Source organism: Heptranchias perlo, chromosome 9 (assembly GCF_035084215.1).
Source record: "Heptranchias perlo isolate sHepPer1 chromosome 9, sHepPer1.hap1, whole genome shotgun sequence".
Classification (NCBI taxonomy): Eukaryota; Metazoa; Chordata; class Chondrichthyes; order Hexanchiformes; family Hexanchidae; genus Heptranchias; species Heptranchias perlo.
Genome location: NC_090333.1, coordinates 52504043 through 52519584, shown reverse-complemented (window position 1 = coordinate 52519584; position 15542 = coordinate 52504043). Strand labels below are relative to the sequence as shown.

The window sequence follows — 15542 nt, the reverse complement described above, 5'->3', positions numbered from 1 at the left end:
CGAGATCTGGGTGTCCTTGTACACCAGTCGCTGAAAGTGAGCATTCCGGTGCAGTAAGCAGTTAGGAAGGCGAATGGTATGTTGGCGTTCATTGCAAGAGGATTTGAGTACAGGAACAGGGATGTCTTACTGCAGTTGTACAGGGCCTTGGTGAGACCACATCTGGAGTATTGTGTGCAGTTTTGGTCTCCTTATCTGAGGAAGGATGTCCTTGCCCTGGATGGAATGCAACAAAGGTTTACCAGACTGATTCCTGGGATGGCAGGACTGATGTATGAGGAGAGATTGGGTCAACTAGGCCTATATTCACTAGAGTTTAAAAGAACGAGAGGTGATCTCATCGAAACATATAAAATTCTAACAGGACTAGTCAGACTAGATGCAGGGAGGATGTTCCCGATGGCTGGGAGCCCAGAACCAGGGGTCACAGTCTCAGGATATGGGGTATGCCATTTAGAACCGAGATGAGGAGAAATTTCTTCACTCAGAGGGTGGTGAACCTGTGGAATTCTCTACCACAGAAGGCAGTGGAGGCCAAGTCATTAAATGTATTCAAGAAGGAGATAGATATATTTCTTAATGCTGAAGGGATCAAGGGATATGGGGAAAAAGCGGGAACAGGGTACTGAGTTAGACGATCAGCCATGATAATTTTGAATGGCGGAGCAGGCCCGAAGGGCCGAATGGCCTACTCTTGTTCCCATTTTCTATGTTTCTATGTATGTTTTTATGTGCCTGTTATGCTGGTCTTCATGGGGCAAAGATCTAGCCTTTGTCCTGTGAGAAAACTCAAATCAGCTCTGTTCCATTCAGCACATTTATTATAGAAAGCTTTTTGTACCTGTCTACTGGCTTTTAATGATTTGTGTACTCGGACTCCCAAATCTCTTTGCTCCTCTACAGTCACTAGTTTCTCACCATTTAGTAAATACTCCAGTTTATCTTTCTTGGGTCCAAAGTGGATGACCTCACACTTCCCCACATTGAACTCTGTCTGCCACAGTTTTGCCCACTCACTTAATCTGTGTATGTCTCTTTGCAACATCCTGCTCCCATCTGTACTACTTACTGTCACCCCTAACTTACAGTCATCTGCAAACTTGGATGTACAACTCTCTATTCCTTCATCCAAGTCATTAATAAATATGATGAAAAGTTGATGCCCCAGAACAGATCCCTGGGGAACACCACTTGTCACATCCAACCAATCAGAGTACCAACATAAAATTTCATATGAACATGGTAATGCATTCCCTACTAATATTACAGAGTGCACTTTCAACTTCCTGAGTTCCTTGCTCTTGTGAAAGAAAAGTGATACCACTATGGTGATATCTAATGCTAAATATATTCACATATGAAATGTGTTTTCCACTGGCCATCCAACGGTGCCTGTTATGTTGGTCTTCATGGGGCAAAGATCCAGTCTTTGTCCTGTGAGAAAACCTCATATCAGATCTGTTCCACTCAGCACATTAATTAAAAAAAAGCGAACTAGTGAACAGTTTGTTCAAACCTAACACATATATTTGCAATGGGTCTCTGAAATCTGACATTAAACAGTGTACGTCACTGTCCACATCACTTTTAAGTATAAAAGCAGTACAGAAATGATCCTTAACTTTAGCACCTTTTCTTTCTAATAATTGTTAAAGAAAAGTTGAAGTAGTGCCTGCTGATAACATCAGGAGAAGCAACTTGCATGAGTCATTCAGCCTTACCATGTCAATCAATCAGTTGTCATAAGCAGCCTGGCTTTGGTTGTCACAGGACTTTGCTATGGCACTCTCCCCTCTGCCAACTTTCGCAACTCTCTACCCTTTGTCACTTTTGCATTCTGGCCTTCCTATGCACAGTTCCACCCTTTCAACTTTAGCCTTCATCGTACGCTTTTCCCAGTTGGATCCCATTCTGCTATCTTCCAAGGATACTGATCTTCATTCAGCACACAGTGTGATGGAGCCAAATTAACACACACACACATGCACAGACACACACATACTGATATATACACGTCTGCTCATACACGCACAGACACATACTGATATATATATATATATATATATACACGCACACACATGCACTCACACATTTAAAATGACAGTCACTGAAGCACTCTGGGTTAATAAGTGCATCTCTGTAAATGTTAATTTAGCTCCTTCATATGCCTGGTTCAATAAGATCTCCATGCAAGTTGATAATGTTATAAGCACTGTCTGTTCAAACAAATATATTAAAAACAGAAAAAATATAACTGAATTATTTGTCATTGTTTAACTTAAAGGGTTCAGATGACACAACCCCTTGTTTAGAATTTAGAATTAAGAATTAAGAGTCTGCATTAAATGTTAGACGCAGTTGTAAAGTTTATTTATTACAATGTTTTTCTCCAAAATTCTCCAAGCAGTTGCAAAAACGCCTGCTCAATTTGAAATACTGCTGGGCAGAGAGAAGGAGACTAGCAGGCACCTGTCAATGTGAAACTAATAAGGTGATGTTAAGTTAGTCAGGGCCTCTCACTGGTAATGGGATCGATTTACATCACTTGTGCCACTTGTCATGCAGTACGCTGGTCTGCTCGAGATTCCTGTCATTCCTCTTTGAGATAAAAAAAGACTTTTGGCTTTCCCAACCACCCTAACGTGAGCTGCGATGGCACACTGACGGTGTGCTGAGAGAGTCCTCACAGCTTTTACAATGTTTTGTTGGTTTTACTTCTAGTTTGTTTTGAGATGTTACTGCACTGAGTGGGAGGGGGGGGTAGTTGCCCCCCCCCTGTATCACCTGCCATGTCTAACGGTTACCGTACTCTTTCCCAGCATCTAAATGACTTGAAGAAAGAAAACTTCAGCCTCAAGCTCAGGATCTATTTCCTTGAGGAGCGAATACAACAGAAATATGATGACAGCAGCGAAGACATCTACAAGAGGGTAGGAGACTTTACCACTTTGTCTGTGTGAGCAAGGCATTGAAAGTGTATTCTACTCAAAATCTCAAAATATGATATTTTTTAGGGCAATATGTCAGAGAATGAACAAGCAGTGCCAGGGAGAGGTAGGACACAGATTCAAACCTTGATGCCCCCCCACATGTTATTTTCTGATCTCAGCTGTGCCATCAAAAGATGGGTGCCAAGCAGTGCCAAGGCACTTTGCCACATTTATGGGGAGAGAGATACCCCTGATTGCTAATGCACAACTCATCAGCCAAATAGAGAGTGAAAACTGCCAGAGAGCTGGGTGAAACTCATTGGTTCACCCTCTTAGCCTGAGGTGGTGCAGGAAGGTTTGGAAGAAGGAAAGGGAAGAGAATTGGAATAAGAAGAAAGGGGTTTTATGATATAAATATTGTTGATACTATGCCATTGATCACTAGTGTCAAAATTATGTAATTGTTTTGCACCAAACTGATGTTACCCCTGGCAAACTTCAATTGCTTAGGATCTTCCAATTTCAATCCTTCTGTTTGGAGATAACTGCCCAAATACAGTGGATTATCTCGATCATCTGCAGCAATCTTGTGGGACTTGGGGTGCAGTTTTGCATAAAACAGCTAACATGCAATTTAGGGTTCATAATTTTTCACAGACTCTGGGTTGTTGATCAAAAGGAGAGCCCGTTGTTACTTGGATATTCGTATCTAGTAGGACATACTATCCAGCCGGATAACCGTACCTGGTAGGATTTACTATCCAGTCGGATAACCGTACCTAGTAGGATTTACTATCCAGCCGGATAACCGTACCTGGTAGGATTTACCATCCTGTCGGATAACCGTACCTGGTAGGATTTACTATCCAGCCGGATAACCGTACCTGGTAAGATTTACTATCCAGCCGGATAACCGTACCTGGTAGGATTTACTATCCAGCCGGATAACCGTACCTGGTAGGATTTACTATCCAGTCGGATAACCGTACCTGGTAGGATTTACCATCCTGTCGGATAACCGTACCTGGTAGGATTTACCATCCAGTCGGATAACCGTACCTGGTAGGATTTACTATCGAGTCGGATAATTGTATCGGGTAGGATTTACCATCCAGCTGGAGTTGAGCTGCCAGTACATTTCAAGAATATCTCAGTTTTAAAATGGAAAAACATGGGTTTTATCTGCACATACTGGAAACTTGATTAGAGAATCTAAATAACCAATCAAAAGCATAAAAATTACTGGGGTCGATTTTAATCCTACCCACCTGGTGGAAACCTGGTGGGTGGACAGTTAAAAACGAACAGGTTACTTACCTGCTCAGAAGCATAATCAAATAAATTATGTAGAGCCAAAAAAGGAGATAATAGCAGGGGTGCCCAAAAACTTGGTCAAAGAGCTGGATTTTAAGAGGGTCTTAAAGAAGGAGAGGAAGTAAGGGAGGAGGAGAGGTGGAGGCATTTAGGGAGGAATTCAGATCTGACTCTAATTACTAACAGAGCCCAGTGTGACAGGGTTGAAGAAACCTTTTAAAAGCTACTCATTTCTGGATAACATTGCTTAGGATCCATTTAAAGAACATGTTAAAGATGATATTTTGTATGATCTGCTAGAATCTGCTTTGCGAATAGTTGTTTACCCTGTTGTTTGGAAACTGGATTGTACCAGAAATGAGTGGTGCTCAGATTTGCAATGACCGTATAAGCAGGAAACTAAAGAACATGCTTTATATTGATTTTCTTGTGTTGAGCACAGATGTGCTCAGCAGAGAGCTTCACAGGAAAAGTGTGAAAAAAGAGGGTATCAACAACAACTTTATATAATACCTTTAATGGAGGTAAACGTCCCAAGGCGCTTTACAGAAGCATAATTAGACAAAAAGCCAAAGAAAGAAATATTAGGGGAGGTAACTAAAAGCTTTGTTAAAGAGGCAGGTTTTGAAGGACAAGGGAGAGGTTTAGGGAAGGAATTCCAGAGCTCAGGGCCCAGAAGGCTAAAGTCACGGCCACCATTGGTGGGGTGAAGGGAATGGGAGATGCGTAAGAGTCCAGAGTTGTGTTTTATCGATTCTCTGTAGTGTGGGGCATACATACTCTGTCAGTGTTACAGTGAGAGGCTTGTTATAGAGATGGTGCTTTACATGGTTATGAGGGAGTTATAAAACATAGATCACAGAGTGTATAAGCAAGATGACGCCTGTTACAGACAGCAGGTTTTGCATGGTTTCTCTATTGGCAAAGCAGTCACAGACTGTGTGTTCTGTTAGAGTGTTATAGTGAAGGACAAGTTACAGTGACTCTACTTTGTTACATTTAAGCATTTGAATTGGACTCTGCCCCCACCCACACCCCAACCCCAAAATTGTTACTTACTTGCCGAGGACCAATTCCATAGTGACTTCATTCCCGCCAGCTTCAGGTGGGAGTCAGTGTCGGGGCATGTAAATCATGCCTGGGGGTTAAAATTTCCCGAGGCTCACGCTCTGGAGACCTGGAATGTTCCCGCCCACTTTGGCCCCCGCATAGAGTTGAAAATCGGACCTTATATATCAATTATCATTATAGTCTTACGGCTTAGTGTCCATTTTTGTGTTGTTGTTTTGGCTATCCATCCACTTTCAACAGTGGTCTATATGTCAACATGCCTTTGGTTTAGTGGCTGTACATCCATCCAGTTCATTAGCAGCTAATTGACATCCATATTTCCTGCCGCTTGTCCAATTCCTAGTGGTGTCGTGGTGGGCACACATGTAATTCCCTGACAATGTGGAGATGATTTCAACTGCGTCAGATCCCTTGCAGCCTGTGGAGATTCTGGAGGGGTTTTTAACCCTATCCGCCCAGCGGAAACTGGATGGGTGGGCAGTTAAAATGCCCCAGGCTACTTACTCGCCAAAGAGCTGCCTGTATCCCACCGCTCCCGCTTTTAATCTGCTCTTCTGAGCAGGCGGTAAAGGAACCCACCTGAAACCGGCAGGGTCTTAATTGACATATTCAGATCGGGATCTGACAGCATTTTAACTCAGACCTGAACAGGGTGAAGCAGGTCTGAAGAGGATGGAAACGTGAAGAGACCTTGTAAGGTTAGTTTTTCCTTTACTTTGTGGGGCCGGGAGGAGCAGGAGTGCTTCTCCAGGGCTCACCAGGAAAGTTTAGGCCTCCCCTGTTCTGGACTCTTCCCTACCCCCCCCCCTCCCCTCCCCTCCCGTGAAACCCTCCTAGAACCCCCTTTCTTACACCTATCTGCATGGGCTGCCTGACATTCACGAGGCTGGCAGCCACTACCTGCCCAGAACGGGTGGGAAGTGGAACAGCAGCATGGTAATGAGGCCTGGCAGGTGGGTCAGAAACTGACTCCTGCGGTTTCTCGTTGGAAACCCACTGGGAGTTAAAATCGCCCCCTGTCTGCTTGCACACAGCCTCATTTATTCAGACCACACAGATCCCAAACCCAAATTAATCCAAACACTCCCCATTTCAGTGGAATAAATGAAAATATTGCCGACTAGTACATGTTAAAGAGTTGGTCACTTTATGTGTAAAGCTCCTACCTATTCAAGGTTTGGGTTAACAACTGGGTTATGGTGTTAGGGGGGCGTTGGAGCATTTAATAAGAGAAAGGCCGCAGTATGCGCAATGCCTCACAAATCTGCAGTCATATTAGGAGGAGTCATGAAGACTGTAAGACTACAAATATGGAAAATACTATAAAAGCACTGTAAAACTGCAAGACATGAAACAGGCTGCGAGAACAGGTGCCAGTCAAAGAGACTCCAGCCCATGATCAATTTCGGAGACTCATTTATATCAAACAATGAGGCCCTGGCGAAGACACATTAACATCGAGACAATGTATAATCAAACTGAGCCTCTGAGCCATGCTCAGTCTCAGACATGAACCATGATGTGGAGATGCCGGTGATGGACTGGGGTGGACAAATGTAAGGAGTCACACAACACCAGGTTATAGTCCAACAGCTTTATTTGAAATCACAAGCTTTCGGAGCTTTGCTCTTTCTTCACCTGACGAAGGAGCAAAGCTCCGAAAGCTTGTGATTTAAGCTGTTGGACTATAACCTGGTGTTGTGCGACTCCTTACATTCAGACATGAACAGAAGGCCTTTCACACCTAAACAATGCTGTGAGCCAAGGGCCCATCACAATGAGGAATACTGCATTGTCCTGATGCTGTGCAGGTAGCAGGGAGGAGATAAGGAGTTATCTCTCGACCTCACAGCTCTGCACAACTAAGGAGTTTTGAATCACCAAGATGCCCAGATGAAGAGGTGTGAATATCAAGGGATCCAACAGATTGATAGCTGAAACCATGGATGAGGCCCAGGTGGGGGTTTGCATGACTGGAACACTTTAAGAAGGTACAACAGCAGCACGTGGAGGCTGCAGTCAGGTGAAGATGGACGGAGACCAGTCACCTCCAGATCCAGGCTTACAATCAACATTGGTAATGACCAGCTGCGTGGGTGGTTGTAAGTTCCAGGCAAACTACTAAGTGCGGAGGCTGCAGTCAAGGGAAGAAGGACGAAAAACAGTCATTTCCAGGCCTATGATCAGCATCGGTAACAACTAGCCACATGGGTGATTGTAAGTTTCACTCAAATCGTGGAAGGGTTTATACTGGGGTTTTGTTAGTCTAAAAAACTAACAAGTTTGGGTTGGGCCTGTTTGTCGCGTGCAATTTTGTTCTTGTAATTCCAAGGTCCAAGAACCGGTGTAAGGCGGAAGGGAACAGAACACCTTACAGGTATCACAACCGCTGAGATATATTGTTTTAATTAGTTGTTTTATTGTATTGGGTGAGGGACTGAGAGTGAACACTTCATTAATATTTTGTAAAAGGTTTTTTTTAATGAAGGTGAAACCCATTCCGATATCTTGTCTTAGTTTTTTGAAACTGTACCACACATATGCAGTGAAACCAGGCGGATTATTTTCAATGGGTTGTATTTAACATTGCTTATAACGTCACATTGGCCATCTTCACGACCAATATTTCTAAGTGAAAATTAATGTGTTATTGGACAGCATGAACACGTGTAAGTTGGATGAATGTGTAGTACATTTGCCTCAGTCAGAAGGTTATGAGTTTGACCCCATATTGCTTGAGTGAATAATCCAGGCTGATACACTTGGCTGCATTGTCAGAATTGCCAACATTTGGATGAGGGGTTAAACCAAGGTTTTGCCTACCTTTAGGTGGTTGTGAAAAAAGAAAGAAATTATAACAGTTTATCATGTCCTCAGGATGTCATAAGGACATTACAACCAATTAAGTACTTTTGAAGTGCAGTCAATTTGCATATAGCAAGGCCCCACAAGCAGCAAATGACATGAATGATCAGACAATCTGTTTTTGGTGGTGTTGGTTGAGGGAGCAATGTTGGCCCTTCTGTTCTTCATATAGTGTTATTTGATCTGTTATTGTTATTGAGGCTATCTCATCAATTTTCATCCCTTGCAATGAAAACATGAGAACTCAAGTTATGATCCCACTTTCCCCACCCTTACCCTGCAACCTCTTTACTTTTGGACTTGGGGCAAAAGGCATCAACCCTACTTTGGACTCTTCCCCACGGTCTTCATTAATATGTGACCCAGTGGTGCATCAAGTTGGTGTCACAGTGTACATCACCATGGAACAGGAACTTATATCCTAAATACTGAAGGATTCCCAATCTTAGTGCCAATTTCTCCACAGAGGAAGGAGCAATCAGAAGTAGATTCACCCTTGATATTGTTTGTGCATTTCCTACTGACTGGTATGGATGTTTGTAGGCTGAAGCCTTAGAGCAGGTCACCAGTTTGCACCTTTTGGGCTAAAGAGTAGACGTGTCCCGGGGGCGTGATATTCATTGTCAGCTGGTTTCATGCTGGAATATTACTCGGATCCAGCAGCCAAGCTTAGAAATGGTGAAATTCACACAAGGTGGCGGGGGGAGGGGTGGGGGGATCAGCCGATTCAAATGTCAGCTGAGTCTGTGATTCTTGAGCATCTGGTTAGAAGTGCAAAACCTAACAGGAGTTGCCGCCAAAGATATAATTTTCATTTGTATGTGAACATTGCATTTTCATATTAAATAAGAGAAAGAAGCTTTTAATCCATCTCATCCACCCCACCCCTGTGCTATGTCTCTTTTAAACATCTTATCTTCAATATTGTACTGATAGCAGCCTTGTTGTTCAATTTGTAAATATACTCCCAGTGTGATACTGAGCCATACCTGGAAGGTCCTAAATCTGATCCCTGATCTGTGCTGAGTTTACTGATCTTGGCCAAGCCAGTAGTTGGGGGTACGATGATAGGACTCAGTAGCCCTTGATTTGGGAGGAGAAAAATCAGCCAGTACTGTTGCTCTGGATTGCTCTGATGACGGCTGTGAAAAGGATATAAATGCCAGGTGAGGACAGGTTTGGGCTTGTATGTGATGCCTCCCTTTGTAGAATATCCTACCAACATTTACATGTGAAGAATGACCACTTGGGTGAGGTACCAGAAGGCTGCCAGCACCTATAAAGTCATACTGCTTAACACAGTGGTTTTAAAAGCTGAGCGGGGGAAGAAAAAGACTAGACAGATAGTCTCCTACATTATAACAGTGACTCCACTTCAGAAGTACTTCATTGGCTGTAAAGTGCTTTGGGACATACTGAAGTCATGAAAATGCAAGTTCTTTCTTCCTTTCTTCTTTCTCATTAAGTGCAGCAAACAATGTATTCCCCCGTACACCTCCTAAATGAGCATTGAGTATGATGAATGTGGTGACAGGTTCATTACTAACCTGCTACAGAATCTGCCTCTTGCACTTTGGGAGCTACCATCCAATGGGAGAGCTGTGCATCACTTTCATCGCAAGCTGGGTTTATTCTTGGAGCTGTTGTCGAGGAGATCACCAACCTAAATATAGAGGCAGATCGCTAGCTTCAGTTCCCGAAACAAATTATCTGAGAGTTTGGACTTACGACGGGGCTCATTGACCATCCGCTGCTCAGGAATAAATGAAACCAAGGAGTTATTAAATTCAGGAGTTACAGTAGGCTATTGTTTGTATCTAAAGTCTGCCCCTGATAATTCAAAGTTTTTGCATGCAAAAATTTTAAGTTATCCAGTAATTTGAATTGGATAACATAATTAAAATGGCAACTTTAAAAAGTGTATAAAAAATTAAATATCCAGGAATTGAAGTTAACCAACTTTGAAGTAAGCAGACTAGGCTGTAATGCATTTCTGTACTATTCAACATCAGCCTCTCATATTTCCACTTGCTTGACAGAGGATTAACATGTGGCATGCTGTATTAATCTGAGATGCACCAGGAATCTGAAAGCCATGGTTCAGGCTGCCCAGCACCTTTGGTGGCCCAGTATCCAGTGGTTTGAATGGAGGGGAAGGAGTGTGTCAGAGACTAAGGGCTTTCCTACATGATTGGTATTAAATCTACTGCTTATCTTGAAAAGCAAATAAATATAACCTTTAAAAAAAATGACAGCTGGTGACTGCCCTCTCCGACGGCACAGTGAGTTAATCCAATGAGTTGCCGAGCCACCTACGTCAGGAAGTTCCAAGTTCAATCATGGGGGCAAGGGTGGTTGTTGAGTAAGCTGATTTGAACAAGGAAGATAGGGGTAATTCCCACTGCATTTGCAAAAGATCATGAAATCTCCACTGCAATCAGTATGGTCATTTTCTGATACAAGGGATATTTGTAGAGTATTGTCAGGAATCCTAGAATTCTGCAGTACCTCAAGGCCAATTTCTGCAGCAAACCCAAACAAAGTCTACGACAAAAACAACAACAACTTGCATTCATTTAGCTCCTTTAACATAGTAAAACATCCCAAGGCACTTCACAGGAGCGTTATCAATCAAAATGTGACATCAAGCCACATAAGGAGATATTAGGGCAGGTGACCAAAATCTCAGTCAAAGAGGTAGGTTTTAAGGAGCATCTTAAAGGAGGAGGGAGAGGTTTAGGGAGGGAATTCCAGAGCTTAGGGCTTAGGCAGCTGAAGGCATGGCCGCCAATGGTGGAGCAACTAAAATCAGGGATGCACAAATTGCTGTAGGTTCTGCAGCAAGTCTGTTTAGGGATAACTGGGATCAGTTAAGCAATTGGGCAGGAAACTGACAAATGAAATTAATGCTGATATCAAATGCTTGTGACTTATACAGTAATTGGTTTATCACCTTCCCAGTTGTCATACTGTCCCAAGGATTCGGTGCTTACACTCCTCACTGAACACAACAACCTGAGAATGACCTGACTGCACAACTATCTGTGGTTTTACCCATAAATGATGGTTATTTCCAGATTTCAAACCAAGCACATTTGGAATTGTTTCTCACAGGACCATTACAAAGCCAGTTGGAATTTACCAAATGTCACTGCAGTTTTTATTTAACCTTAGTAGTAAGGTGTCTGACTATTGGGATGGAGATCTTGATTCAAATCCCAGCCTCAACTGATGTTTGAACTTGGTCTCACCACCCCGCCCCGACAAATTAATGTCAGCTGGGCAGGGGGTAGAGACAGAAAAGAATTAGCCTCGAGGCATATCCCACTATACAAAATGCGTTTCCCGGCAGGCAGACTATATAGAGAAGTGTTAAAGCAACTATAGAGAAGACCTGAATGAGGGAGAATGTCTGAGCGAGAGTGCAAAGAGCTGTACTAGAAAATGCTGGAAATGCACTGTTGGCCTACCGTCAAGCAAGAAAGGTTAATGTTTCGAATGGGTTCTATTATCTGGAATTTCCCTGGGGATTCTTCCAATTGTTCGCTGTAACTTCAGCAGAAACGCTGGAAAAACTGCATATTTTTATGATGTTTCCCCAGAGTTTCCGCCAATCTTCCACCGAAGTTACGGCGGCCGATCGGGAGAACCCCTGCGGAATTTCTACCCCCACAGCACTAAATAAGGCTCCATTGATCTTTGACACTTCAGTGCAGTACTGAGGGAGTGCTGCACTGGTGGAGGTGCCCTCTTTCAAATGAGACATTAAACCGAGGCCCCATCTGCCCTCTCAGGTGGACATAAAAGATCCCATGGCACTATTCAAAGAAGAACAGGGGCATTTCCCGGCGTCCTGGCCAAGATTTATCCCTCAACCAACATTACTAAAACCAGATTATCTGGTCATTATCTCATTGCTGTTTGTGGGACCTTGCTATGCGCAAATTGACTTTCACGTTTCCTACTTTCCAACAGTGACTACATTTCAAAAGTACTTCATTGGTTGTAACGTGCTTTGGAACATCCTAAGGTCGTGAAAGGCGCTATATAAATGCAAGTCTTTTTTTCTTTCTTTAAGGTCTTATTTTTATTTTCAAATTTGTGTCACATTCCATTCTTAACAATCTTGTCCTAGATCATTATTAGAGCAACTGATTTGGTGCAGTGCAACAACCTGCAACATGAGTTTCTATGCTTAATGGGCATAGTACAATTTGCTGCTATAACTTTGCATTAAAAAATCCCAGAGGCAGTGAAAATGCAAGTTTCTGAGCAGAACTGAGCCAAAGCACATCACTTGCCTTAATCATTATCAAAGCTGTGACACTCACCAAGTCATCTGTCTTTCAGAACATCGAGCTGAAGGTGGAAGTGGAGAGCCTGAAACGAGAACTCAATGAAAAAACTGAGCTGCTTGAGAAAGCCTCGTAAGTCACATTTACTGCTTCCTCCTGAATCATTGTGCCTGTGCTAAAGTTTACAGTTACTGTAAAGTAACTATGTCACTGTTTCCACTGAGGTAACATGTATCTGGAAGCAACAATCTGCTTCATTTTTTCCCAGTTTGAAAAATTGGAGGAATGGACCTGCTTGTGTTTTTTTTGTTTAAAGAAATAGCCCAGAGCGTGTAAATGTCTGTTTAAAATTATTTAATAGATTTATGCAAACATGCTACAAAGTATCTGGCTGCCATTTGAGGCCGCCATCTCTACTGCCTTTTAGAGGCTTGTGTGCGAAGAATATAGTATTTCCTCAGGGGCGGACTGGCTATATAAGTAATTGGGAGATTTCCTGAGTGCCCCGTGAATGATTCCATAGCGCTTTATGATCGGCGCCTCCCCCTTTTTTTCTGCGAGAATCCCAATGAATCTTTCAGGGGCTCCAGTCCGCCCCTGTATTCCATTGCCAGGATTGCCCTCTGCTCAGTCCTGCCTGCGACTATGCTTTTGTCTTTTCAGTCTGAGTAATAGATGTCTTTTGTGACCATAGTATTAACTGCATAGTTAGCTTACTACAGGTGAAATTCCAAGGAGGGACTGGCCCTCTCAGCTTTCAAATCTCCCTTCCCTGAATGAGATGGCATGCTTCACCTGGCCACGATCTAGTAATTCCTCCCCTCGTAGCCCCCAGGCTGTGAAAACAAGTAATCTGAACTCACAGCCTTTGGGTTGAGTCGTTTGCTGGAGATACCCAGATACGAAGCTTGGGATGGGAAGGGCATATAATTAATGTTTTTTTTAAAAGGAGCTTTGAAGTTGTTTAAAAGGCCATATTTGGGAAGCATTTACCGTTATAGTTATGGAGTTATACTGTTGTGTAGTCGGGTGATGCGGTCCAACATTTTTTTCAATGTTTATTTGGGGCTGGAGCACATAAGTTGTGAGGTGTGTAGCAGAGCACAGGGGTTTGCAGCAATTGTATGCTCGTGAGATTTGTGCAAGTGTGTTTAACATCATCACATTCAGTAAATAATTGACATTACCATTCTTGGTTCTGGCAATTGTGATGGCTGTATTTTTAAAAAATTGCACTCATTGCTCATGGGAAGTAAAACTATCGACTGTAAAACCACTGAATAGGGAGCATATATACATTAGACATATAAACACTAAAGAACTGACACCTGCATCTCAATCCAGCCTGTGGTACTCTGTCGTGTCCAACATCTAGTCCACTAGAGAGAGCTGGTATTTTGAAATTGTCGGACTGTTAGTTTGCTGTGCAACACTTAAACTTGCTGAGTGCCCCTTACTGGGAGTGGCAGTCGCCCATTTTGGTTTGTAAATGCTTTTTATTTTGAAGAATCTCACTCTGAAAAATGAACAACTCCATGTAGTTGAGATCTGTGTCACTGCCCCCCGCGTTCCTTTCTCCCGTCCTCTCTTTCAGGCGACCGACTTATGTCGGGGTGCGGTTCCACAGGCGCCGGCTCATCATAAATCCCAGTTCTGACATTTCTCTGATGTTTAAGTTGTCTGGAGGAAGGAGTTCAGAAATTATCTCAAAATCTTATCCCAGCTGTTACCACTAGCTTACGTAAATGTGGAAAGTTGATGGAGGCAGAAGTCCAAACCAAGCTTAATAATGGGTTGTGTGCATGTAGGATTCCAGTATAGGGCCACCAGGTGAGGCCCAGAACTTAATCAGATCCATCAGGGTTTTCTCTCACCTGGCAGCGCTCATTTAAGCTCACTTTTCCCCCTCACCACCAAACAGAATTTATGGTACACAGTGGATGATCAGCCCTTGGTTACATGCTGAAATTCAGCGAGTGCTGACGTTGCTAAGATATTAGTGCAATGGGCAGGCTTACTGTGGCACTACACATGTTCATTCCAGCAGAGTGCAGCAGTCTTATGGTGCATTTATTCTACAGTTACCCGTTTGAGGCTGATAGTTGCAATATCGGTTCTATTTGATTTAGAGGCTCCAGCTGCAATTCTCCTGCCCAGAACGACTCTTTCCATGACGGCTAAATTTTAAACATTTAGAGAGTGTGGATGGGAGTGTCGATACCCCTCTCCCCAGGTCGCCCCTTCTATCCCCCAAACACTAGGATTACATTGTATTGGAATTGCACCCGTGCAACGTCAAACGCGATCGGTATGAGACTGCTTGATCCATGGGGTGTTGTGTTACTTCTCTCCAGGCCCTAGCCTCCAGAGTTATAATTGAAACTTTAGCTTTGCAGTAGTAAAATAGAAATACTAGAGTTATAGTTTAAATACACCCTTAATGTGTTGGTGCACCAGTACTGTGCAGAGAGCAGTTTCAATTACTGTCACGCAGTATCGTGCAAGCTCAGTTTTGGCAGCGTGTAGAAACAATACACAAGAGGCTTTGTTTAAATTCCACTCCAGTACTCTATAGCATTGGCATGCCATTTATTATGTATATATATATATACACACAACTCTCTTGGGCTGTGAGAGATGGTGCTCTGATAAATTACAGCCAGTAATCTATGTAATATATGTAGAAATCTCTGTACACAGCACACAAATACTGTAATATAAAATGTCTGGCACCATCTGGTGGACTGAATGTACAGTAACAGACAATTATATTATTTAGTCCTGGCACATTCTGGTAGGTTTGTTGCAGTGGAAATAATATCGAGTGTTCCAGCTGGACGTTAATCTTTTGAGGACGTCACTAGAGTTTCTCTCCCTTTTAGTTTTAAGTTTTCATTTTGAAACTTAACTTACTTTTAGCATATTCTTAAAAAAAATGTTTTAGTTAGCTGGATATCTGATACACAGAAACACAACACCATGCTTAAGAGACTCCAGACCAAATCACTGTGGATCTACCTGGCCTAGGTATCAGATAACCACGTCTGCCACAAAGGATCAACTTGAT

General features: G+C 42.8%; 1 protein-coding gene across 1 annotated transcript in view; it reads left to right on the top strand.

Moving 5' to 3' along the window:
* The window catches only part of pde4dip (phosphodiesterase 4D interacting protein), a 432228-nt gene that overhangs the window by 189773 nt on the left and 226913 nt on the right, over positions 1–15542 (top strand). Inside the window, exons 4-5 of the mRNA XM_067990444.1 lie at positions 2820–2930; positions 12531–12607. Of these exons, the coding sequence (XP_067846545.1) occupies positions 2820–2930; positions 12531–12607 (188 nt within the window). The remainder of the gene's footprint in view (positions 1–2819; positions 2931–12530; positions 12608–15542) is intronic.